General features: G+C 34.8%; 1 protein-coding gene across 3 annotated transcripts in view; it reads right to left on the reverse strand.

Moving 5' to 3' along the window:
• LOC118267406 (inositol-trisphosphate 3-kinase B) overlaps positions 1 to 27,854 on the reverse strand; it is a 164,446-nt gene that overhangs the window by 58,042 nt on the left and 78,550 nt on the right. Inside the window, exon 1 of one of the 3 annotated variants that reach the window (XM_035581373.2) lies at positions 15,775 to 16,454. The exons of the other annotated variants lie outside the window; for them this stretch is intronic. Within the exon in view, the coding sequence (XP_035437266.1) occupies positions 15,775 to 16,224 (450 nt within the window). The 5' untranslated portion in view covers positions 16,225 to 16,454. Of the gene's footprint in view, positions 1 to 15,774; positions 16,455 to 27,854 lie in introns of those variants that run through there. 3 annotated transcript variants of the gene reach the window in all.

The raw sequence follows: 27,854 nt of genomic DNA on the forward strand, positions 1-27,854 counted from the left end.
CTATTCCTTAGTAACGATTTTGCTCGTAATACAATAATTGCTAAGGACTCTGAGTACGACAGATAAAATTTATATGCCATTCTTGTTTTAATAATAACTTTATAATTTAAAGTTCTATTTGGTATATTTTCCTTGTTATAACTATTTTTAAAAACGAAATACCTAAAAGAATAATAACATAAATGATGCGGTTTTTGCTGGAAATGTCAATTTTAAAGTCAAGGTGATTATTTAAAGGTATATTTATCCAAATTAACATTTTTGTAATTCTGTGGATTTTCATTCAAAGAAATCATCGAATATTATTACGGTTTCATAGAAAAGTTAATTGCTGATTTCATTTTAATTACTACACCAATAGGAATTTGTTTTTTCTCAAACGATTCATCTTTTAACTAAAATATAATTAATTATATCTTTCGTGAGACATACTTTAATTATTATGTTTTTCGGCGACAGTCGCGGTATACTAGTCATGAATCGGATTACTACTTGTCAAATAATTGGGTAGATGACTATTTTTTTAATTTTAGACACATAAATATTAGACTCGTATATTTAATTTTCTTACGGAAACAAACACTTTCGGAGATATAATATCGATTTGAAATATCGCGTGACGTCACTTCTTGGTACATTTTATACGTAGAAATGACGTATTTGCTCCCTAATTGCTAATTTTCTAAATTTAATTCGTTTTATCTATAAAAAATATAATAAAAAATACGTGTCGCATATTTTTTCATTACCTAAATAGAAATAGATTGTAAAAACATAGAAATTATTAACCTTCCTATACTCGCGTGATTTTTTGTTACAGCTATACTCGCGCGCGGTCTCACAGACCGATAGTTTGAACTGCTGTCATTTATTTTTTTTCTATGAAAACCTATAAAGATTATATTTTGTTTTCAAAATAGAGGATATAATGAAACAATCATATCATGTTATAACTTGTTAATTATATATTTAACTTGACTATCAGTCTCATACAAAACAGCCTTCAAAATTGACATATTTTTCTTATGTACTAAGTAAACAGAACTAAAACATATTTCTTCAAAAAAAAAACTCAAATAAACTTTATTATTTTAAAAAACAATAGCTATAAGATATGTAAATCACAGATTCACTTGGTTATCAGCTTCACAGTAACAATCTTATACTACTTTTATACCTACGATAAAAGTTACGCCTATACTCGCGTCGGTCTGACGGACCGATTGGCGCCAAACACACCAACATGTGCGTTTCGCACAAACGCACTGCGTGCACTAAAATGAAGTTGGCAACGAATCCGAGAGCTACTAAAAAAATGGAGTCGCTGGGGTTACCAAAAACAAAAAAAAAATTGAAAAAATGTTTCGTCGGTCTCACAGACCAATGCGCGAGTATAGGAAGGTTAACATAATCACACCATATTTCCTTAAGATATTTTTTTCAATATAAAATCTGATAACTATAAAACTATAACTATGAAGGCATCCTGAACAATTTGATTCACAGATATCATTGTAGTCATGCAATGTGATGATCAGGGCTCATTATGTACTATTCTCAGACTATTTATATACCACAATGGAGGTGTAGAGATAATGAAAATATCTTGCTTTATCTATCAGCCCTTGTGACTTTATCTTAAAGAATCTATGAGCTCGTATCCGCTAACTCACACGCAAAAGGATCTAAGTTTAGTTGGAACATTTTTACAAAGGAATATTAATAAAATATCTGGGTGCTTTACTACCAGAGATGTGCTAAGTAGCTATGCTACGAAGATGTAATAGCTAAGCTGTGAAACTATGTGACCGTTTCCACTGATACTAATCCATGTAGCTGTGCGAGGAAGATGCGCAGCTCTAGTATGCCATGTCGATATAAGGGAAACCATCCATAGCACTCATCCATAGAACGCATTCATAGAGCGCATCTTTAATATAAAAAACATAGCTTAGCTGAGTCTGTTTCCACCAGTGGTAAGCGATGTGTACCAATGAGTATAATTATTGGTGGAAGCCAAACGCATAGCCAACAGAGCCCGCTACACGTTGCATTACAGCAAAACTTATTACTATTATAAATGCAAAAGTTGGTATGTTTGTTACACAATCGGATTGGGATAAAATTATATTATAGAACAGGGGCTTATAATGGTCTGGACACGTAGGATAGTTTTTACGACGGTGACGTGGGCGAAGCTAATAGAAGCTACTTTTCTATATAAACACCTTTTGACACTAACCTAGTTATACTTACTTAGTTAAGTACAAGACTTTGACATTTTCCACTTGAACGAATATGTACGGTAAAATGTGGGTACAGTAAACTTAACAGTTTTCCGTTTCTATTTCCATTGTATTGTATGCACTTAACAAAAATAATAATGAGGAAAATTCAGGGGAAACCGAGGACTCGGTAATGAACTTTTATACTTAGGTAAAAAAGGCGAATTTTCCATACAAATACCTGAACAAACCAAACTCGTTATTTTCCCAAACAATGCTTTAGTGCATGCCTTTGAAATGACCGCGAGTGAACAAATTTAAAGGTCATACGCTTTTTATCTAAACATTATTGATAGTATGGTCATAACAAAACTATTCAGTTGGAAAATATCTCTGTATTCTGTCTATTTAGATTGTGGAGTTTACAGCTAAAATCCAATCGGTACTTGTTAATTCTAGAAAATAAATGTTAGTTTAATTTTTTGCTTACATTTTCTATCAGCATTGCAGCTTGCAGCTTCTATTTATTAGAATTCGCTTCACTCATCTAATGAAGGAGAGATAACACCCTGCATTATTATTATTTTTATTTTGTTTTAATGGGAAATGTCCGCCATCACCTCCCTAAACCACTGCAATACCTATAACCCAGGATCTACAATAGATACAACCATGAAAAAACCGGAACACTGAAGTCCGGCGCGTCCTAGGGACATGAATGACTTTCTTGGATCCCGTTACGAAATAAATCAGTAGATAGCCTATAGCTTTCTTAGCGTAAAATTATGACAAAGCAACATTTTACTGCCTCATTAGTCTAGTGGTCGCAAGGGGAGCAATTTCCAAAAGCATATTAAAAAAAAACAGATCGGGCAAATTATTTCTGGGACGAAGTGTGAAAATTTATCTATATGGAATTGGCTCACCCCCTATTACATGAGTCTTATAACACAAATAATGAAAAAAATGAGTGTACATTGCACTTGTAATCCAAATTCCAGACAAAACATACCTAAAAACCACGACTATAAACTAAATACGCATCAAAAATTAAGTACATATCTTCAAAATGTAAGTATCCGCTTAAAAGATAATGAAAAGTGTTGTCTCATGCTGAAGTGAATCATGACCATAGCTAACCAGTGTTCTTAATCTTATACGGTCATTGACGACCCAGGGAACAATGACCCAGAGACTGCAAGAAAAATTTAAGGAAAAATTCTAGTGACAAACACAACTACAGTTCCTGAGTCACATGTGATAAGACATCACGAGAGAAGATGAATGATGGTCTTTGGAACGAAGTGTGAAGAACTTCCTTTATCTGTTATGTTCCGTGCAGTTGTTGGCGTAATCTGTGTGCATTTTCCGAAACCTAACAATATTTCATTCTATTATATTATAACTTTCGTGAAACATACTAAATTCATTATTATGGTATCGGCTTACTCACGTAACTGTCGCCGCGTCGTGTCGCGGAATACAGGTCATGAATATGGGCCTCCATCATGGCTTGAAACTAGTCGAGTTCCTCGTAGAAAAAAGACCGGAGGACCAGAGGGGCCCGAGAACCAAAAGACTGGCACCGCTATTGTAACTCTTTTGGTGTTGCATTGCAGTGTCCATTAGTGGCACTGATTACTAACCACTAGGTAATTTATCTGCTCATTTGCCCCATACCTCTTTAAAAATATGAACCTATCCAGGATACCATTTATAATTAGCAAAATAGTTTGTGCAGTGCAGGATTCCCACGATTTAGGAGTTAGTATCCGTAAGGTGACCGGCAGAGGTGCAAAGACCTGTTGACCGAGCTCAGTGGCGTGCTATTAGAGAAGTATATGTCCAGATATCATCAAAATATGATGGTAATGAACAGTTCGGCTATTCTGTTACTGTTAATTCGAACGTTTGGTGTCTTCAAGTCCCGGTGGTTCGGTGCTCTTAAATAGACGTGCATCGCTTACCACCAGACGAAATGGTGGCTAAGCGTCATTCTATTAAATATAAAAAAGAACTTTCGAAATTTTCTCGATCACATTCTCGCCTATCATTCGTCAACATTATTCTCACAACTCACAACTTGGCGTAATGCGATCGAAGTCGCTTCGATCCTTCGCATTGAAAGTTACAGAATAGCCAAGCTGTACTGCTTGTTCAAACCGCATAACTAATCTATTTTAACCGTCTTTCAAAGAACAATACTGCCTTTATGCTTACATTAGAAACAACGACTCGAAACCACAAGCCAACATAGGTAGACGAACCAGTAAAACTTGGCAAATAGACGCCTAGGGTTTTTTCAACACTTTTGCGGTTCTATACTAAATAGAATGAGACCGGTCCGTGACGCAGAACTTGTTCGAGATCGTGATGTTAAAAACCTTGAGAAAAAATAAATAAATCTCTCAGTACAATCGTACCGGTCATTTTTATGGTTCAATTGTTGTTTTTTTTTTTAAGTAAGTTTAATTCTTTATCCTGACGTAATCCTAGCTTGGATTGTAGGAAAGTGAATTTGTTTGTTCGTTTGCGATGGCTTAACGCCTAAATTGCTGAACCGATTTTGGTGTTATTATTTTTGGAGCAATATAATATGTTTGAGGAACACAGTGTGATTTTAAAACTTATTAAAAATAATTAAAAGTCTACGTAAAAATCTATATGAGTCGTCGATAACAATTCAGAAATAAAATTAAAATATTAAATGTTTCTCTCTGGATCAGAAATGCAGTTTTAAACAACTATTAATAGATTTAAATAAGCATATAAATACCATATATTAAAAAATTATGGATGCAAAAATTTTGCCTTATCAAACTACGCCATGTAATTTCCCAATTCCTAAATTAAAAGGTGAATTCTTCTAAGAAGAAATAAAATTATACTTTAATTAAAAGTTTGCGGGATTCCTAGTAAGAGGGTATAATTTATTTGCGGTTTATTTGATATCGGTTTTTAACATAAAGATGTGAGAAGGTATTTTAAATAGTAGATAAGCATTAATAGATAAAACAATATTTTAATAGTAACATAGTAAATGTAGCTTGTCAAAATAATTTATTGCTTGTACTAAAAAAAAAATACAATTTAAATTAAATATTCGTAAAAGTAAAAAACATCAAAGTATGAATTTATGTTAGAGGTCAAAAAAGTTCATCGATATAATAATATTATGTCTACCAACATCAAGGAATTTATCTGTTATTCAAATTGTACTAATTCAGAATTAGTTAATTACGTTTTATTTGTTAACTGGCTAACTTGAACTTTGTACTGTCGCGGATATTGGAGAGAGAAAAAAAAACTAATCGTAGATATTTTTTTACTAAGTAACTGTTTCTTTACTCAGTAAACATAATAGATAGGAAAATCTGTACAACCTATCTTAAATTATAATGCTGTAACCAACGCTACTAAAGTGTGTAGTAAGTGTAAGTGACCACTGCAGACCAAAGGCCTCTTCTCACACGGAGAAGCTTTGATTACATGGCATTAATTACCACGCTCAATGCGTGTTGTCATTGTCATTTTACATTGTTACACAAATACTTCAATACGGCTGAAGGGATCGGAATGAAATTTGGAACAGGGGTTAATTATGGTCTGGAATAACACATAGGCTACTTTTTATCCCACGAAAACGCGAGTAAATGCCGTTGGGAGAAACTAGTTTGTCCGCTGAATATTTAAACCAAATTCAATTCGAAAACAATGTAAAGAGATAAAAATTCTAGAAAATTCTAGAACTATACTAACTATATGTATATAGTATACGATAGTGCTAAAATAAAAAGAACCTATTTTTTATCAACTATAATGGTTTATCAGCGCGCACATTAGAGCATAAACAAAAACCAGCTGCAGAAGCGTTGAGCGATAGGAATTACGAAGTTGTGACGTCACTCCTAAGTAATTTTGTTATGCTTATAATCCGTCTATTGATCTCCTAGAATTCAAGGCCGATAAACAATGTTCTACGCAGTCTTGTTTTTTATTAATTTACCATTAATAGTATTTAGGACGTCATCTCCTCTCTGTCTATGACGCCTTGGTACTTGTATGTTGTTATGTCTGCCCAACTTAGGGGGCATCCCTTCAGCCGGGCCAAGACGTATATACTCATCACCCTCATCATCAATAGCCAGTTTCAAATCGCTGCTGGAATAGAAGAAGAGGGGTTTGTTCATCGGTTTATATCAGACTACGCTGCTAACTTGTTTCTCCTGCCAGCGGCTTAGCCCACATTCCCGTAGGTTAAAAAGAGGGCTATCACTAACATACCGTAAACTACATCTACTTAACCTAAGACTTACCCTGCCTGTATACTAAATTTCATTACAATTCGTTCAGTAGTTTCAGCGTGATTGACAGACAAAAATTCAAACGAACAAACTTTCACATGTATAATATTAAGTGTGATTTTGTAGTAGCAAAAAATTTGACAATTTAAAAACATGTTTCTTAAAAATTATACAAAAACCCGAGTGTGCGATCTTTGGACTTCGAACTGAATAGAGAGTATATAGAGAGTAACCGTAATTTCCTAAGACCGATATCAATTATATTGGTCTTACCAATGAACCAACCAATCAGAGTGCCGAACGCGGTCTCCGATCTTTTTAAACGTACATCGTACCACGCCCTCTGGCCTCTGTAGTACAATTTATACAATAAGTGTATTTTACAATAATACCGCAATACTTTGCTACCGGTACAAAAGTCAACTTTCAAAAAACATGTTTACCGCGCTTAGAAACGTTTAGCATATTTTCCTACAAAATACCTCACACTTCTTAGATTTTTTTTCTTTTTTCCTTGTATTAACTTAAAGCGTATTGGTCGAATATGGAACGAGCCCCTTCTTACGTAAGAATACGTATGTTTCTACCTTAATAAGAATACCAGTGTACAACTACATATCAAGCTATTGATATCCAGTATCTCATAGTCTGACTTTGTATGATCTTTCCGCATATTCAAGGATCAGTTTATACTGGTTTTGTATAACTTGATGTGAACTATAAAATCGGTATGTCCCGTTATTATTCCTGTTTTTTAATTTATGGTACTGACCACTTCGTTGTCCAATTTGATTGCCATTTCATCGCCATCTTTAAGTTAATTATGATGATGGGATGATGGGCGATCTCAATTAACGGGTCACCTTTAGTTCAATGTACCATTCAAGTTATTTGGTCATTTATTATTATTATTTTAATTTGACGTTTTGACAGTTTTAAATTTACTTGTATTGCGTTTCATTTGTCGGTAAAAAGGTTCATACTTAATATTTGGGTTTTGTTTTATTAGACATGCTTACTTTCTTGGGAGCAACAAGAGTTTAGTACCCTATAGTTTATGATTGTCCATGTTTTATTCCGCCAAAGTAACCTTAAAGGACAAACGAAATGCTGAGTGTACTCAAAAGGAAAATCCAGACAGATTTAAGAGAGGTAAGTCTAAATAAGAAAAAAAATCAATACCACTTTGTTTACATCTTTTAATACAAACGTGAATCGTTGAATGTGTTGCTAAGCACAAATCTCAAGAACGGCTAAACGGAATTTGATAATTCTATTTTTTTTTTTAATTTGTTTCATCGTTAAGAGAAGGTTCTCAAATAAAGAATATTAACAAATATGGGTCCACTAGTATCAAATAAAAACACCAGTTTTCAATAAATCTTGTTATTGATGAGAAATAACTATGGAACGATGTTTATGTGTTTTTCTTCCATCACTTACTCATTGTTCTTACTAATTGAATGGCTATAACGGTTACACATCAACCTATGCAAATCCAGTATAAACTGACCCTTGCATAAACCACAAGATGAAACAAAGCGAGGTCATGATAAGCTGGTTTGTATATCTTGGTAGCGTGTACCTATTTAAGGCCTGGTTCTCACACACTCATACACTAATTGTCTGCTTCTAATTGAATGACTTTGCATTATCTATTTATCTACGTACAGTCGTTATTTATATGTTTTTTACTATTTTGTTTTACGTATGACCACGAGGTGTTAATTTTGCATTAAGGACTGATGTCGGCTTTGGGTTTTTGCTTTTAAAACTAATTGAAATCGTGTAGTGGTGACACTGAATTAAAACTAAGATCGTGACCACTACATTACCACACTACTGAGCTCGCTTCCCAGTGCGTCCTATAATTCGTTTGCCTAGGCCTAGAACCAGCGCGATGATCTCCGGCCACGGTAAGTAGAAGAGTACGGGTAGGTACAAATAATATGAGTACTGGTATCTCGCCCTGCGAAAGGCGCGTCCCGTACCTCAAAGAGCCATCAGACCGCCACAGATGGGGTCCAGTAGCACTGATGCCGATTCGGAGCTGCGGACTGCCTAGCGGGTTACCGGAGCTCCAGCTCAAAAAGTAGTAAGAGTCTGACACTCACTCTCGTCTCTACCAAAGATCACCATCGATCATGAGTTTTCCGACGAATTTGATCTTTATAATTCTATTTTGCAACAATCATTTAAAATTACATTGAATACCAGAATATGTTTTCCAAAAGCACCTGTTTGAGGATCTATATATAGTGATGAACAAAGTTTCATACAACCATCTGTTTAAACAAAGAAATGTAAATGTGTATTTAGTATTTGCTAAATTTTCGCAAAAGTATTCGGAATGGTAACGAATTGGGCGCCTAGGATAGGATCTCATATATTTTGTGCATATTGCGCAAGCGGTTCTTAGCCGCCTATAGGGTTCTCATGAACTCTCTACAACTTAAAAAGAAATATAGGTAAGTTTAACAAAAAAGCAACCTCATTTTAAAAATTACCTTTCATACCATATCCGTAACAACAAATAAAATACTTGTATCAAAATAATTATCAATAAATAAAAAAGAAAAAACGCTAGTTACTCCGTTTCTTTGCTTCCAAGTGTATTTAACTCTGTCATCACCACGTGGTTTTAGGTGTATTCAATCTTAATGAATTTCAAACATCTAAAATTTGCACAAAGTTATCAAACAATCACTTTTGGCAATATCCTTTTATACATATTAGAGCTCTTACACACGAGCGGGATGTTGCTAACGGCAGAGGTAAGTGCAGTCCATTGACATTTCAACTTCGAACATTTTATTTATGGAATAAGCCGGTAAACGATCAGACGGATCACCTGATTATAAGCAATCGCCGCCGCCCATGGATACTTGAAACACCAGAGGCGTTACAAATGCGTTGCCAGCTTTTTGGGGGTTAGGAATTTAAGGGTTGTTGAGGAGTCGGGGATTGGGAAGATTGGAAAGGTGGAGAAATTGGGCCTTCGTTAACCTCACACAACGAAACACAACTCATGTTTCACGTGGGTTTTCTGTGAGGGTGTGGTATCACTCTGGTCGAGCCGGCCCATTCGTGCCGAAGCATGGCTCTCCAACACTTATCAGCTTCGAAATCTGCTCTCTCCAAGTTGAAATGTCGACAGCTGCCGTCGTAGCGTCAAAGGATACCGCCGACGACTACAGTTACCTCTACCGTTGGCAACATATATAGCTCGTGAGCAAGAGCTCTTAGTATGCGGATTTGCTTAACACTTACGTTTACTCATTGACGTCATCATAATGCATGGTTGCCACCTGCCACTCCTATGCAAACGTCATATACTTTCAAATACTTAACATTACCATTACCGAACTTCAGAATCCATAATTTTATATTTACTTAACAGTCGTTTCTTTATTTCTGGCTTTGATTGGCTCCATTTGGCGTCTGTTTTCCTTACAGGTAAAAATAAATCGGTTATTATATTAATCACAAGGTTACAAATATCGGATATAAATATGTAGGTCAGATAACTGATATATTGACCAATATTTTGGGTCATAATTATCCCTGTGCACACACAGAGTCAAAGAGGCGCAAAATAATGTTTGACTCTAAAGTCAAATTTTGGTAAAATTATTTGCGTGTTTCTTAAGCATTCATTCTTGCAGAAAAGAACCAATAAGTTTGTGAGCCAAGTTCCTTAATCTTCTCCTAAAGTCTACATCTAGAGTATACCAGCACCCGGAGCTGCGGACAACGGAGCAGGAGAAGGAACGGGGTGGTTTTTAGTCAGTAAGAGTCTGACACTCCCTGCCGCCTCACACAAGGCAGGACAAGTCATTGGATGATATTCCCCCTCAAAAAAAAAGAGTATACTGCCACTAAGAGTACAATAATACCCTTAAAGTTACCTAAAACCTAACCTTAAAAATCCATACACAAAACTATTTTTTTATCAAGCCAAACTCCCATTGACATTCCTCCATAATATAACATATCCGCCTGTTCCAGACAATAGCCAAAGCGAAGCACGTAAGCAAGTTTTAAAACATACATATGCAATCAACGAGATTGCTTGATGCATCCCAAAAGCGGCGCGAACGCCGGTAGAAAGCCTTTCAAAGAGTACAATGACGTCACGCTGACGCACGAGACGACCGCGTATTCGGACCGTGTCGCCTGACGTCACAGGCCACTAAGTATTGTATTGAGAAATATTATAATTGTTAATTTTGGTACTGAGAAGATTGATGGGAGACCTGATATGGTTTACTTAATATGGAATGGTTAAAACAAACAATGGACAAGATCAATGTCAAAATGTGAACGTGGGAGTGCCATGCTATGGTATGAATGGGGCGACTTCATTATCCAACGGGATAAATGTACCACGGGCTTACAGAAATCAAATGTTGAACAGCCTTTGTTCTCTGTTTAGCCATGTGAGAGAGACAATCTGATTCTGATATTTGTAAATCCTATTTTCGAGAAATCTCATATCTTATATCCTTAAAAGACATTTACAGTTTCATACTGATACCTAATTACATTACTTCCAAACACGAACCAAGTATTATTCAGAATCTGCCGTTATAAATGTTGCCTTGTTTCTTATTTAATTACGCAATATAATAATACTTAATTCATTAATTACGCAGAGAACCGGTAAACCGACTTCTGTATTTATTTATTTTTGAAAGGGAAAATACCATCTTGACTTCTCCCACCTTGGGCGAGGCGAAAGGGAACGTCAGACTCTTAACTCCGTTCCTACTCTTGCTTTTCGAGCTGGAGCCCTGACAAACACGCAAAGTAGACCGCAGCTCCGAATCAGGCACCTGCGTCGTACTCTCTGTGCAACTTTTTTTATGTTAAATGGGCCGACATTTGGCCGCTATCTCGCCTGATGGTAAGTGATGATGCGGCCTACGGTGGAGCACGTCTGCCCATTAACCCGCTAGGTAGTCCAGGAATCAGGCATCAGCGCCGTACTCCCTCGGTTCATATACTGACAGTGGACTGTCACTGGCTGTTGATAATATTCATTATTATGAACTACTTAAACAATAATTCATTCATTCATTAACATTCACCGTAGCAGCACACAGCTCAATACGAGGCTATCAGTCTGGATCGTGCATACCAACTGCAATCAAACTGCTCTTGTTCCATAAGCCTATGACCATAAGTTGCATTATGACGTCATCGTGACGTAAATGACGTCCAAGTATTTGAACCGTGTCCGGACCGGGTTGACGTCACGGGACCGGAGACCGGAGAGTCTACCCATATGATAATGGTGATTGTTATTGTGATGTGATTATGATATGGAATTGGATAGTGAGAACAGGGACAATACTTGACTGATCCTTAAAATATCTATTCCATATTTTTATATGGAATAGATGCTATGATGATATAGATGATATTATTATTACAAAAGAAATGCAGGTTCAGAAAGCTCAACAACTTTAATTTCTGTGGTAATTTTTGTTCATCTCTTTTGTAACATCGTAAAGTTAGGGATATCAATGACATCAGCAAAGAAGAATATCCAAGTATGATGGTATTAACTTTAATCCTTCAAATATCCAAACGCTCCAAATTTTTAAGCATTCACGTTAATTATAGTTTTATAATAACTATCGTGAGATATACTAAATTAACTAAAAATCACGGTTACCCAGTGACGTCTTCGCGTCTGCGCACGCTGCTCATAACAAAAAGTCCTTCTGTGACTCGAAACTAGTAGAGCTTTCCTCAATTAATACAACGTGAGTAAAGCGTGATTTTAGGTAATGCAGATTAAATTATTAAATATTTGGTTATATCCCTTTTCATAATAAATTTAATTATTTCCTAATCCCACTTAATTCCTAGTTTTAATGCGTCAATATTCCGGAGTATAGTTGACTCACTGTTCAATAATTTTGAACCCTATTACGACCATAAATTCAACAGGAAGTATGGGTATGAATAATACAAATGTATAGGAAATAATTAGGACGTCGGTATTGGTGACGTATGTAAATATTAATACGTAAATCCATAGGTTTTATAAAATGCCAATTATTTGAAGAGAAATTAATGGTTTCATTGGTGTAGTCGATAATGAAAGACAATTTATTTATTTATTCTTCTTCAGACTCAAATGACAGTGAATGGCGCATGGCCCATTCTCTGACAGTCAACCATAAGATAGTGCAGAGAAATGTACCGGTTGGTACTGTTTGCTTTGCAGAAAAAACATTCACACAACCAGAAAGAGGGTAGATCGATTTGTCTGCTCCCCACTTATACTGCAATTCATTCGTAATCATGGCGCTAGCAACAGTGCCGAAATATCGGAAACTTATAGATTCTAGACATAAATAAACCCGTCTTAAGTTCTAATGTTCGTGTTAATGAACATGTCAGTTTAAAAACTTATAAAATATTCACAGTATTAAATCAGGATAGTTACTGCATAAAATATTACTTAAAATAAATACCAATTGCTTTTAAGCAATGAACAAAATTTGCACAAAACAAAAAGAGTACCCTCATCACCACCCATTTACATTTATTAAACAGATGTATTAACTCTGAATCACTTTAGTCAAATGTTTTCACAGAATCGCTTTTACAGTATTCAGGAAAATACATTTAAAGTCACTTAAAAATGTTTACAGCCATTTACAGTTGTTTCTGAAAATTTCAAAGATATGGCAAACGACTCAATTTGAAGAGCAAATGAGTAAATAAATAAACTTATTTTCGGTAGCAAAGCAAGGTTAAAAAAATATTCAAATTATTTTAATGTTTTTGTCTTGAAACAGTAAAAGATTGTTTTGTTTTCGAGTTTACCTCATGGTCAAATTGTCTCAATGGCAGAGTGCTATGAGAAGTGTAGGTATCTGCTAAGCAAACATATTTCCATATATCCATTTCCCTGGGCAAATTGTCAACCAATGTATTACCAGTGTGATCGTTCCTTTTAATTTTAATTTGGTCTATCTATCTACCTACTGCTGCTCATACCTCTTCAGCCTCTACTTTACTGTCTTCTCTCGTGTCGTTATTTATTCTTATCCCTCTGGTTTCGCCTGCGTTATTCGTATAAAATGTAGCCAATCTGTTACTTCATCTTCTATTCTCTGATTTTCTATCTATCTTCTAAATTTCATTCAAACTTTTGCGTGAAACAGTACCAAAAATATTATTATGATCGTTATTCTCAAAGCAAATAGGGAAAAGTTTTATTGTGTATTCACTGCAGTTAACAACATTTTCCATTACGTCGATAGCTATGAATTTAGTATGTACACAGCTTATGCAAACCGCATCCCTGAATTCGTAATAAAAATTAATGACGCACATGCTGCCAGCCTGTCTGTCGCATAATTTTATTAATATTTATTATGATTATTCAATTAAATAATAAAGTATTGTGAATTTAATTATAATATAATTATTGAATTATGCCAGCTAACAGTATTGTGTGTGAGTCGCATAAATAATAGTTTTTAGATGCTATTCTTAACTAACGAAAACGCTCACGAATTTCCTTAAAATTGTAAAGAAAAAGTAAAAATTACGTTTTTCATCGAATGCGATCAAACTGCCAAACACAAACAGGGTAAACTATAATTGATTTGTGAATGAACTAACAACTTAAAGTTCTCTGATATAACAGGGGTCCATGGGCGAGGCTGAACGCCAACCATCAGGTAAAATTTCTGCACCCTATTTCATAAAAAAAAACTTATTTGATGTGTTGCTAGTAGTTTTAAATTTCTATTGTTTTTGAAAGTTAAACTCCGACCATGCCGACCCAGGATCTAAACTTTGCCTACTGCTCTTAGAGAGAGACTCCGCTTGAGACAGCCTATAGCACCTTTCTGATTCTACACCCATTTACAGCATAGTTATCTACCTAGACTTCTACATACCTATTTCTGTAATTACTTAGTACATGTCAAAGGCTTATCTCCATAAAGAACACCCAATTTGGCTCATGATTGATAGCCCGCAGACAAGCACGTAGGCTTGCGTTTAATTTTTTAAACCTCATACATATTCGTACATGGTGTTTGACGTAGATCTGACGCAAAACAACTTAAATTGTTTTCGTGTGTGCCTTTTTCATCGTAGGCTGCTGAAGGTAAAGGCTTAAAAAACTTAAGTTATTAAGTATGGACGTGAAAGGCAATTGATGTATTTAGAATGGACCTCAAAAGCAGATAATAATAATAAGAAGAGATAAAAACATAGGTATGAAAGAAAAAATAAAAATTGGTATATGGAAACCAGTGGAAACAGGTTCACCGGTGGTACGCAGAAGGCAAAATATGGTCCGTGAAATAAGAAAGATATACAAGACAACAACCCTAATAAAAATACCACTGGTAAAGCTCAAATAAAAATTGATTCATTGGATCACAATGAATCAATTTTTATTTGAGCTTTACTAATTTCAATAATCAAAAAGACACTATTGATGTATATGAGAACGAAACTCACTACTCTAGAGAAAATCTTATATGGGAAACATGATGTACTTAATTTAAAAAAAAAAGTTTATAATAACGTGTCGTTTTATGGGTACGATTTAAAGAAAGGATGTAATAGGATCGATCTTAAATAACTTAAAACAAAAAGCAGGCATCAGAAATATATACTAACGTAATATTAGTACCTACAAACTTACGGTTTAAGTCGATCATAGCGCCATCTATAATAACAGGCACAAACTAATGCTAAAACAATCAACATCTCACTTTAGCTTACAACCAACTTAAATTCTTTAGTTACTTCTGACCACGTCCGCTAGATGGCGTTGCATGCACGTCGAGTGTGTTTTGTTTTACAATTCACACGTGTGACGGCCAACGTCAGTCAATGTTTACAAACAAATTAATAAGATGTGTAAAACATTATTAAATGAACAGCCAATATACTTTAAACCTTGCGTTATAAGATTATTGAGACGGAAGAGTCCAAAGGCCTTACGACTGATCTTAGGAATTAAGTACTTTGTATGAATAACAACTTAGGCATCTGATAATAAATGCAGCTGTAGATATGCATAAAGGTATGAAAATGTTGTTTATTTTAGTACTAAAATATTACACTAAAACGCCCACGTATCTCTGAACGAAAATAAGTAGGTTATTTAGAGGTACGCGCTGGGCTATTTAAATAACAGGTTATTCACGCACATAGAAGCCAAAATAATATTGTACGGTAGCAAATTACATTGAACTCACCTTTCTTAACGCCTTATTCACGTCAGCTGGACTGGGCATGTAGAAATCCACAATGCCCAACAGACAATCATCACAACGACACACATCACTCGGGAGCGAGGACATTGACCCAAAACTGCTACAACTGTCCATAGAATCCGTCCTCACTAACTTCCCCGTACTCAACGCTTCCATTTTCGCCACTAACAAGGATTCCATCAAAGACCTTGGTCTGGCTGGAGACCGCGACCTTCGAGCGAAGTCAGGGGATAATGGTCTGCAGTGTTCCAAAACGTCCGGCGATAAGGGTCGATGTCGCGTGAAGTTTAAGGATGATAGATCGGGGGACAGCGCGCGCCTCGAGAGGTCGGGCGATATAGGACAGGCCGCCACGAGATCAGTCGACGAAGTCCGCGATAGTGGCGGCGTCGCGGACCGACAGTGCGAAGACGTCATCTTAGTCGCACGCATTGGTACGGTTTTCTCAACACATGACACAAGAATTTGTATATTTATCCTTAACGGACGCTAGACGGCGTGTTCACGTTGATAACACTGTTTAATGGAGCGATTTTTTTTTAACTTCTTGAAGAGTCATTGACCTTCCGTAGCCTTGTAGTTTTTTGTTACATTCTGCACAATTTTTGGTTCATTGTAACACTATTAAGATCACTGTTGGAATTGTGTCTTGTAAAAACGCAGGTCTAAGAATGCCTTAAGTCAGTATTTATTGCTATAACTTCGCTAAATTCATCGTAAATCAATTTAAAAAGGGTTTATAGACATGTCCGTAGTTGTTTATTGATTGGGCCTGCTATTACTCGTTTCATTTTGACAATAAATTATTTATTTGTGTGCTGTTAACATTTTATCGATTTCAAATCGACTTTAAACGATTATAATTCTATATTTATGAGTAATAACGGGAGTTTTAAAATGTATTCTTTCTCTATCTTGATCGAAACGGATTTTATTGAAACTTATTTTAGTAAGTCTATTTGTTGAATCTTATCTAGATCGTAATAATAATAATATATTTGATTAATTTAATAGATCCAACACTACGAATTAATTTCAAGATTTACGTATACGTGTTACAAAAAAGGTATTAGGTACCTAATACTCGCACTCCAGAGTAATTTTTTCCGGAGCTACGGACTACCTAGCGGGTTTACCGGGGCTCCGGCTCGAAAAGCAAGAGTAGGAACGGGGTGGTTTTTAGTCTGTCAGAGTCTGATACACCCTCTTTGCGTACTATATATTTCTTCAACAGTATAATTATAGTACGGAGGTCCGAAATATAGTACAATACTATATAAAATAGTACTGGTTTTCAACCCTAGTTAACCAAACAACGCAGTCAAAACGCCAGTTAGTTTAACCCTAGAACAGCGTGACAAACTGTCCGGTCAGCCAGGCACCACATTTGTTTACATCGGTCCACTATAAAGCAGGAGGCTATTACTTATTCCGCACACATACAAAATTGTAGCCTTCGCACACCTTGTCAGGCCACACCTGCGCATGAGTTGGTACGTGGATTTAGAGGTACTGGAAATGCCTGGAGATTTGACTTTGGTTACTTATAATTTTTTTCAAAATTCTGTGGCTTAAAGCCAAGGTTACACTAGGGGATAAATGTCCTGCGACACATATCGCCAGCGACGTTGGGTGAAGTAGCGAGGCGATGCCGGACTTTGGTCGACATGCCTGTACCCTTAGTGTACCGCGCTCGGTGCTCTGATTGGCCGGCTCAAAAAAAGCAACAAATCAGAGCGCCGCGCGTGTAAAATTGACAAAGTTTCATCCCTTATTTAATCCCCTTGGGAGTAGAATTTATCAAAATCCTTATGCAGCCTTATTCTAATTTCAGCTCAATTTGTCCAGTAGTTTGAACTGTGCGTTGATAGACTACTATGTCAGTCAGTCAGTTGTCAGTCACCATTTCGTTATATTTATTTAAATAAACATAACAGGGTAAACGACGAAATTGTCTCTTGGATTTTCCAATACAAACAGCATTCTATACAGGATATTTCATTTGATTTTCACGGATCACAGACGCAAAGAAATTTAAATGAGTTGCCTACAGCTCAGTTTTACAAAACTATGTGGTATACCTACCTAGTTATCTATAAAAAAAGAAAAGATAAACTTTAATTTAAGATTTAAAATTTAAATTAAAAAAAATATATATATTATATTATAACAATAACCCCTGCTATTTTTTTTATTTTTATTTTCAATGTACAGACAGCACTTTTCTACGATTTTATTATATGTATAGATAACCATAAAAATGAAATGACAAGGTTTTTCTGATTTAATCATTTTCCTTTTGGAATGAAAGACTAGTTTCTGTTTTATTTATTAACTCTTTAATAATTAATTCGATCAATATTGCTTCTGTCATTCCAACATATCTAATTCCATGTAAAATTGCACTTAAAACATGCAGTTGCATAATCATAATATCTACATATGTTTCCTTTTGAACACGCACAGATCATATTATGTACTATATACTCTATTGATCCAAGACACATTATTAATAATCATTATTTACTGCGAAAACATGATTTGCACACAAAATAAACGCTTGCAAAAAATTCCCTTTCATAAGTCTCGTAAATTATGATTGGAAGACTCTTATCAGATTGTTGTAAAATTATGGTTCAGTAAAAGTATGGTTTTTTTATGGTATAAGCCGGTAAACGAGCAGACGGATCACCTGATGGTAAGCAAGCGCACTGGATGGATACTCGAACACCAGAGGCGTTACAAGGGCATTGCCAGTTTTGGGAGTTAGGAGGTAGGGGGTGGAGGTCAGGTTTAAGGGTTGTTGGGGAATCGGGGATTGGCAAAATCGGGAAGGGGAAACTCCGGCCGGTAACCTCATTTATATAACGAAATACAACGCAAGCATCTTTTTACGTCGGTTTTCTGACTGAGACCGTGGTATCACTCCAGTCGAGCCGGCCCATTCCTGCCAAAACCACCGCACCAATCGTGCAGTCGAACTATAGGTTGACTGTAGGTTCTATCACCCAAAGACCTATAATCACAAATACCTATTGCAGTTGATCTTTACGTACATTTCACAATTTGTTACTCACGACTATAATACAATATAAACTTTAACCTCCAATAGGGCAAAGCATTATTCGTATATTACAATAAAGCAACAATTTAATATTTATTAGAGATGTTCTGTAGATCCGAAACTATAACTAAATCCGTGTTTAAATTCGGATATTACAAATTCAGAAAACAGGCTACTCTCCCGGTACGGAATACCTTTTATCACCTTTATCCTCTCTGTATAACAAATTTCATCAAAATCCGTTCAGTAATTTCAACATTTCAGTGTGATTTGTTGGTATTATCTATGTACGTATTTATTACAACTTGACAAACAGAAAATCCTCAAAAGCTAATATCCATAACCGGAATTTTCCGATAATCCGAAATAATAGTACATCCATGACCAAACCCGATATAATAACAATACTATTTCTACATCCAGATCCGTATCCGGTATGCCATACCCTCAACATCCCAATTAAATATCAAAATCAACAGCCATGTAATAATTCCTAGATATCATAAATCGGTGCGTGTTTCATGCGCTAGCGCAGCGGGCGGGCTACACAGCCATGTTGTCTGTCTCGGTCTGATCAGTTCATCTATGTTAGGTTAAATTATATGACTGTTTATGTAAGCTATTTGTCTAAGAATGTTTATGTTTAAGGAGCGTTAAGCTATAATTCTTAATCTTTGTTTTCTTTTTTTATTAGGATTTTACGCATATGTTTGTATTAAAATATGTATGTATGTATATGCCACTTCAATTGTAAGTGTGAGTACACACACATACTAACTAAACTAGATATCTGAAAACCGGGGGATAAATGATAAATTATATTTATTTTTGCAAATAGGTTACAATACAATGTCTTTATACTTTTACACGTCAATCTCTTAAATATGAGATGTGGCCAGTAATTCCTATCGCACTACTCTGAGAAGAAGCCTGGAGTAAGTTATAATATTGTAATAGCTTATTTTTTGACTGACTTTGTATGTTACTATATACAAAGTCGTATACAATAAACATACAAACATACAAAGAGACTTAAGCTGTGCATTCATTTCTTAACATGGGCTGATGTTTTCCTTTTAGGATAAAAGCCTTATTTATAAAAAAAGGTTTAAATAAAAATCTTCACATTTTTACAGCCTTAATAAAGTACGACAGAAAAAAAAGGCTTACATTTTTCTTTATTTCGAAATTGTATCCGAAGACATGTTCTGGTTGTTTATATACTTTTTCGTACGAACTTATGTCCTTATACGATTTGTACCGAAGGACCACACAATGTGCGAAAGGACCAAAAATATATTCAACCGTTTATTTGTAATTCTTACAGCGAAAACCAATTTACGTTACAAATACTCGTACAAATAGTCCACTATAATCATTTAAGTACTCCGTAAAACCTAGAACTGTCAAAATCACACAACAAATGACAGAAAAGAATACAAAATGGCGGCAATTAGTTCAGCCATTTTGTTTTTCGACACTAATACGAAGTGACAGCATCAAAACTAACGTCAAACGTCCTAGAACTGTTCATTATCTGTCAGAGAGGACAAAAACAACAAACTTTTTGCTTGTAAAGTCCGTATTTGTAAGATCGATGCCCGTTTCGATTAGCGAACGCGAGACATATCGTATTTTGCACGATATATCATTGTGACAACTGACACTACTGTAGTGACGTAACAGGTATGAAATATGATGTAACTAATGATTGCTACTGATAAATGTTCTTACCTTTATTTTATTGAAAAGAAAAAGTGTTGCCTATTTAAAACTCTCCTCACTACAATTTTTGTTTATTCTTACTCTACTCTCCAGCATTCTAATTATATCTAGACCTAAAATTGAAGCATAAAATCTTTCAATTGAGACGTGGTTTTCCATAACTTCTACCAGTGGCTTTACCTACGTCCCTAGGGATAAAAAGTAACCTATGCGTTATTCCAGATTTCAACCCGATCCCTTCAGCCGTTTGAAATGTTTGAATATCAAACTTCACATACAAACTTTCTTATTTTTATATTAGTAAGATAGCAGTAAGGATTTTGATTTGTAAAACGTTATAGCGGGTATGATGTTGTGGGGCCCAAATGGGTGTGAGAGGACCTGTGAGGCCCGCCAACACAGGAAAATATTACTTATCATATCAACTAAAATGGCAGTGCGAAACTCCTTTTTTAGGCCCCAACGTTCAATAGACCCTATTCAATGAATTGTATACCATTAGTAACAGTAATAAAGAATATTATCAATTAACCTATTCAAATACTCTGCTACAACATAGTAATTTCATGTATAAAAGCATTGAATTGAGAACATTCTCCTTTTTTAAAGTTAATTAAAAATATTCATTAATTATTAATCAACCAAATAAATAGACTATCGCTTCCTTAGGCCTCAATGTAGCACACAAATAATTAATTAATTTAATTATTTTCTTAAGCAAAACATCATGTACAAATTGATTCGTGACTACATGTAATTAATAAAATTCATTCGCACACTGAAATTCAATCATGTGACTACAAAATTAATAGATCTTCTTCACCACGTAACATTGCATTAGAAACAAATTGGTGTGGGTTCTGTATAACATAAAGTCTTTATATCTTACTTCTTACTGATATTATAAATAAGTTTATGTGTGTATATGTATGTTTATTACTCAATCACGTTAAAACGGCTGAAAGGATCAGGATGGAATTTGGAACGGGCAGAATATGGTCTGTAATAATACGTAAGCTACTTTGAATCCTACGGGTCGCTAGCAAGCAGCTAGGTATGCATTTTAACTTTAACATTTATTCGAAAGGTCGTTGGCTCAAAAAATATGCTTTAACTAAATAATAGATACCGCCCCCGCTTTTTTGATATATTGAAAATAGCAGATCGGATAATTCTGTGAAAACTGTTATACTTAACCATATAATCAATCTTTACACCATGATCTTAATAATAACATGATAATATATTTCATTGATATTCCTTTCAGATGCTGAACACTAAAAATAAAATAATCAATAACTTTGACAAGTTACAAATGATTGAAAAAACTAAATTGCATGTATGAATGTGTAACATTAAATTAGCTCGCTATTGAAGCAATTACTCAAGTGAGAAGGATTCGGTTTAACATTCAATTACTTATAAAAAAATATTATTTAAGATGCAAATAAGTTACGATTGAATTCATGTTGCAATTTTTTATAATTTTTCATAGTGATGACCATGTGATGCTACTTTGATTAATATAAGACTATAAATGTGAACAGCCTGTGACTTAAAGCTTAATAGGGCTTAAAGCCCAGCATTGGACTGTTAAGGTTTCTTCTACATTTGGGTTTGCCATAATCTACATAAAATCTACATGTAAACGCACCCACGACACAGGAGAAAATCCTAATGTGGGGCAACGCTTTTTACGAGGTTCGCCTAATTTTAAGACTAAGAAGAGTAGGGTACACCTTACTCATCCCGCGGATGTCACCCAATGGTAAATTCAAAGGTAAAGGTAAAGTCCCCAAAGGTAAAGAAGATTATGCTCACATATCACCAGACAAGTGTATTCTTCTTACGATGTGGGCCATAGTAAGTATAAATAACATTAATTGTCAAAATTCACACATTTATTAATAAATAAACTCTAACCGTTAAAACAAGAGGTTTTAAAATGAATGTGCAGTTAAGTTTGTGAAACAAAAAGTTTAATTGCAGGAAATGCGCAGCATGGCCGACATGCTTAAAACGTTTGTGGCCAATTTATACCATTACCGAGAAACATCAACATTATTTTGTTAATACAACTCCCATGCATTTATTGGTGAAAAGAATTTTAAAGGGAAAAGGTATAATATGTTTGATCTGAACTTGTGGGATAAAGGACCATATAACTTAAAATAATCAGATCGTTTGTTTGATGTTTGTGTAGGTTCCTGGTCCTTTACTATTTCAATTTCGTCTAAAGGACCAAATTTTTGACCAGGATTGTCGTTAAGGACCAAATTTGATAAGCGATAAAGTTTTTAATATCTAGTTGCGGTTTTCTAACTGAATCAAATTATTGGTACCTATGATACGAATTTTCATACGTTGTTGTCGTGATCGTGCGCGATTCGTGGAAATAAGTTTATCCTAAGAACTTTACATAGTTTCTGATTTTGAGGAATTTCTTCACCTTGAGGCTACTTAAGTTCTGTCTTATAAGCAACCTAGATTTTAGTTCTCATCACAACCTACACCTAACCATGATTTTTCCTTCTCACACTATACCTACTCCTTTTTAATAAATCAATACCATAGACCTAAAATACATAAACATTCATATTCATATATTCATTGGCCACTACTATAAGACCATAATTATATCAAGTTCTAAGTTATAACTTAAACGCATTATATACGAATTGCGTTCTCAAATGTAGCCTGTCACGGTTAAGTTACTGTTAAGTTATAGCATAGCTTAGTATGTTGATTATAGTATTAGTTAGATAGGTCTAGTAGTGTTGCGAAAGTTAGATGTTGTTTATATGAGAACTTGATATTCGATATTTAGATGTGTAATGTTTTATAAGGGTTAATAGAGGACTTTTTACTCTTGCTCCACATTAGGATTTATTCCTGTATCGTGGGTGCGTTTACAAACATACAATTTTTCATACACATGACACCCAGACCCGGAAAAATAGTTTGTGGATCATACAAAGAGTTGGTTTCTTGCGGGAATCGAACCCATGATACGTTACACGGCAGCCAGTTGTCCAGCCACCGCACCAACTGTACAGTAAAATGAATGCTTGTAGGTCATCAATATTTTACCAGTAAATATATTTCTCGAATTTGTTGATTCGGACATAAGACCTTATGGGTCTCACATAAGGTCGTATGTCCGAATCAACAAATTCGTTGGCCTCACGTCGAAATTTGCTTTCCTTTATATGGGGTTTTGTTAAAAATCTTGGCACACAGAGGACAAATCGACACCAGCAATTTATACTGCTAACTCAAAAAGCGTACTTTACAGTAGAGGCGTTTAAAGGGAAAAACGTGATAACTTTTACATTAATTAAGATACTTTTTTGAAATTTGGTATGCTTAATATTTAATTTATTCATTATAATATCTCATATTTATATTTCCTTAATTATTTCTATTTTTTGATTTAGCGCAAGTTAGCCGTATATAAACGTAATTCATCAAAAAAATGTTACATCTTATACACGTCTAACTAACGTTAGCGTAGTGTAGTACGGGACGTCGTAGTGCATGATCAATCATCTGATGCATATTTCAATATTTTATAAAGAACATGTACTTACTTACAAAAAGAATAGTCAACGTACCATTAATAAACTAATTAATACGTTAACACATAAGTATTTACTATGTAAAAGTCGCTAAGTCGTTCATTTTACAAACGAACAAGTATACACACGCACGCACTAAACTACGCTAACTATGAGTGCGCACAGACTTTGACCAAAGTGATCCGCGCGCACACTCCGCTAATAATAGTTGGCGTAATATAAATCGAGTGATTTCAAAAAGTACCTTTACTTAGCGTTTTATAAGATTTGTAACTTTCTTATTTTTGCATATTTCTTCTCAATTTTTTTATGACGTATGTAAACACACATTTTAAGCAACTTGGCATAAAAAAGTTTTTTCCAAATTTCGAGTTAGCGTAGTATAAATTGCTGGTGTCGAAATGTGAAATTATTTTTGTTCCCGTTGAACGAATCTGCTATCGCTGAAAGCAGTAGAAGTATAGCCTGGAACTGATACCAGTACCCACCGTGTCCAGGAAAACTCTATTAATAAATAACCAGTTATTACAAAAATATTCGAAACATGTATTTCATACGATACTTTGGCTATGAGACACGTATATTATACTTATCGTATCTTGAATACAAACACAGGATTACGTAATGTATAGTATATCAAATATCAAAATTATTTCCAATCACGTACGATAATGACAGTAAGACATAAATTTATAATATTTCGTATGTAAGGACCACCGGCGTTGGTAGTAAACAGTTACGAGTAAAGGATACTAAAATGTGTCTGTTTGTCACGTACTACGATTACCTTATAGGTATTTTGATTAAAGGTTGAGAAGGTGGTGAAATAAGATAGGTACTATACAATTAAATTACTAAGCTATCGTGAGACATACTAAATTAACTAAAAATCACGGTTTACTCACGTAAATTAATGGAGAAAAGCTCTACTAGTTTCGAGTCACAGAGAGGCTCTTCATCATGAGCAGCGAGCGCTGACACGGCGACGTCACGCAAGCTACTGCCTAATTCAACAAATTATCTTGGTTTAAAAGCCAGACTCCAAATTCCCAGTTTCATTGCTAAAAAGAACTTTAACTCACACTTCACACATAGAACATGAATAAAATTAACAGAAAACAGATGTCAAAATTCAGTATACACTTTACTACATGCGTTACTAATCACACATAACACATTTGAACAACTTATCCTATTAAAATACACATGTATTTTACGCTACACTGTCAAACAAACGACAAAAAATATTGAACACACACAAGTCTAACTTCTAGATATTCAACATTTACTCAATGTGAAAATATTAAAAGTCAGTGGACTTAATGCGGTCAATTATTATGGTCATAAACGAATATAATTTTGCACCTTAACTGACACATTGCACTGCGAATCGCCAGAAGATTGGATACGGCTATAAAACACTTAATCATAGGTGTTTAATTACAATTTAGAAGTGGCTTCGTTCGGATACTCTTGCGACATCCTTGCAAGCAGGTTTAGGTTTTATAACTTAATGTTCGTTAGAGATAAACCTAGTTCACCTACGTTTCTGTTCAATGAAATCATATTATGATCATAAGACATATTTGTACCTAAAACTTCGAAGGGAAATCAATTATGTAGTCATAACTCATCTAGTTTCCACCTGATGTTAGTTCAGTTTTTACTTGATATTGAATACTTGATTTGAACTGTAAATTCTTTAAATTAAACACTCCTATAACCACTTGATCTATAAAGTGTCCTCTTCTACCTACATAAAACATTATCCCTAATGTTGATGCTTGGCAGGCGGTAACAGCAGATGAAAGGCCGATTTTACAATGAACAAGTATTTTTATTTATTTAATAAAATTGACGTAGGTATGACAGATTTTGTTGGAAATAATGTTTAAAATTCAAAATTATTTCTCCGATAAAGTTATCTGACACTGGAAAAATCGGCCTTAAAAGGTTTTATCAGAGAGCTCTGTCAAATTTATAATGCCTTAGTCATCTCTTAAAACAACTGCAGGAAGAATTAAAATCGTGATAAATATACATTAAATTGTCGTCACTACATGGCAACATGACGTCATAACCCAAAATTAAAATATTTATTTATACAAATATGATCAGAGTTTCCAAGACAACACTACAAACATTTTTCCACATCAACAAGGAAACAAAAACATTAATTCATGTGTATTACATTATTATGTTATTTACGTCATTACTGTAATAGGCGAGCGAAATGTGACAACTGTTATATACAAATACAAACAAAAAGACATAACACACGTCAGTAGCACGCTATTTATCACTAATCTGACAATTTTTCAAGGCTTTCTTAATGATATGCAAACAAAAAATCAGATATACTTCAGAAGCTGACACAAATAGTAACATGGTAAAGCTAAACTTGAAATCTACGGATTTCTAAAGCTGAAAAAAATATAAGAAAAACTTTAACTAGGACGTAGGGAGATAATTGAATGAAATAGACGATAGGCTTTTTTTACGGAGGGAAAATTGACTTCTCCCGCCTTCGGCGAAGCGAGAGCGAGTGTCAGACTCTTAGTGACTAAAAACATCCCGTTTCTATTCCTGCTTTTCGAGCCGAAGCCCCGGTAACCCGCTAGGTAGTCCGCAGCTCCGGGAAATAGATGACTATGGATACAGGATATAATATTCTAGACACATTCATTCAGTCCTTTAAAATACTAGGTGTGTTTTTTTCATCATAGGCTCTAACCCACCATTAATTTTATCTTTGCAAAATTTCATCTGTAATATTTATCTCTATACCAAAATATACTAAAATCTATCCTGCTATTTAAACAAGAAGCACTTTAAAAGAAAAGCAGCATATGCGACAAAATCTTTTCGAGTAAAACCACGGGACACCCACTTGTCTCACACGTATTTTGACTCAGTATACACCTATAATTTCGATGTCACAGCTGTAATATTAAATAAAAGATAGTGGACAAGTATTGGCAATAACTTATCGATTTTAAGTGCTATATAAAAGCTTGTCCAGACATAATTATATGTTGCCGTGACGGGTAAGGTGGCGGTTTAATCAAATTAATGATATCAACTTGTAAACTATCTTGCAATCTTCTAGAACAGTTAAAAAGTAGTTTATTTCATACCCTTATAAAAACGAGGAAGAAAGAATGACTCATCGAGAGAATCACAGAAATGTGGTTCCATAGTTGGAATACAAAGCCAATGTAGTATTATTGTCAATCTAACCTTTATATGAAGATTAGAACGATTTTTATCCGACTTCAAAAAAGAGGTTGTCACTTTAACCTGTATGTATGTTTGTGCGCGATAATCTCGCGTTTGGCAGAACCAATTTTAATGCAGTTTTCAGTTTAATATTTTTCATTGGTAGGAGAAGGCTTTAGGGATATTACTTGACTTGAAAAAAATTTAGGCGGTAAAGAAAATTGACCTCCTTCCTAGTAAAGGAGCATGTATTGTATTTGCTTAACTGCCAGTCGATACTTTTATACCAAACGAGAATAAATTAACACATTTTTAAACAGTTTTTTCAGCCAAAAGCACCTGGCCCTTTATGGTCCTTCTTTCCAATTACATTAATAAGATAATTCACAATTCAGATCACTTTCTCTACCAAGGCAAATCAAGCAAAAGCTGCTCGCAAATCCATTACGCAACGTTGATTTATAACCAACAAAACA

This window comes from Spodoptera frugiperda, chromosome 6, assembly GCF_023101765.2.
Source record: "Spodoptera frugiperda isolate SF20-4 chromosome 6, AGI-APGP_CSIRO_Sfru_2.0, whole genome shotgun sequence".
NCBI classification, from domain to species: Eukaryota; Metazoa; Arthropoda; class Insecta; order Lepidoptera; family Noctuidae; genus Spodoptera; species Spodoptera frugiperda.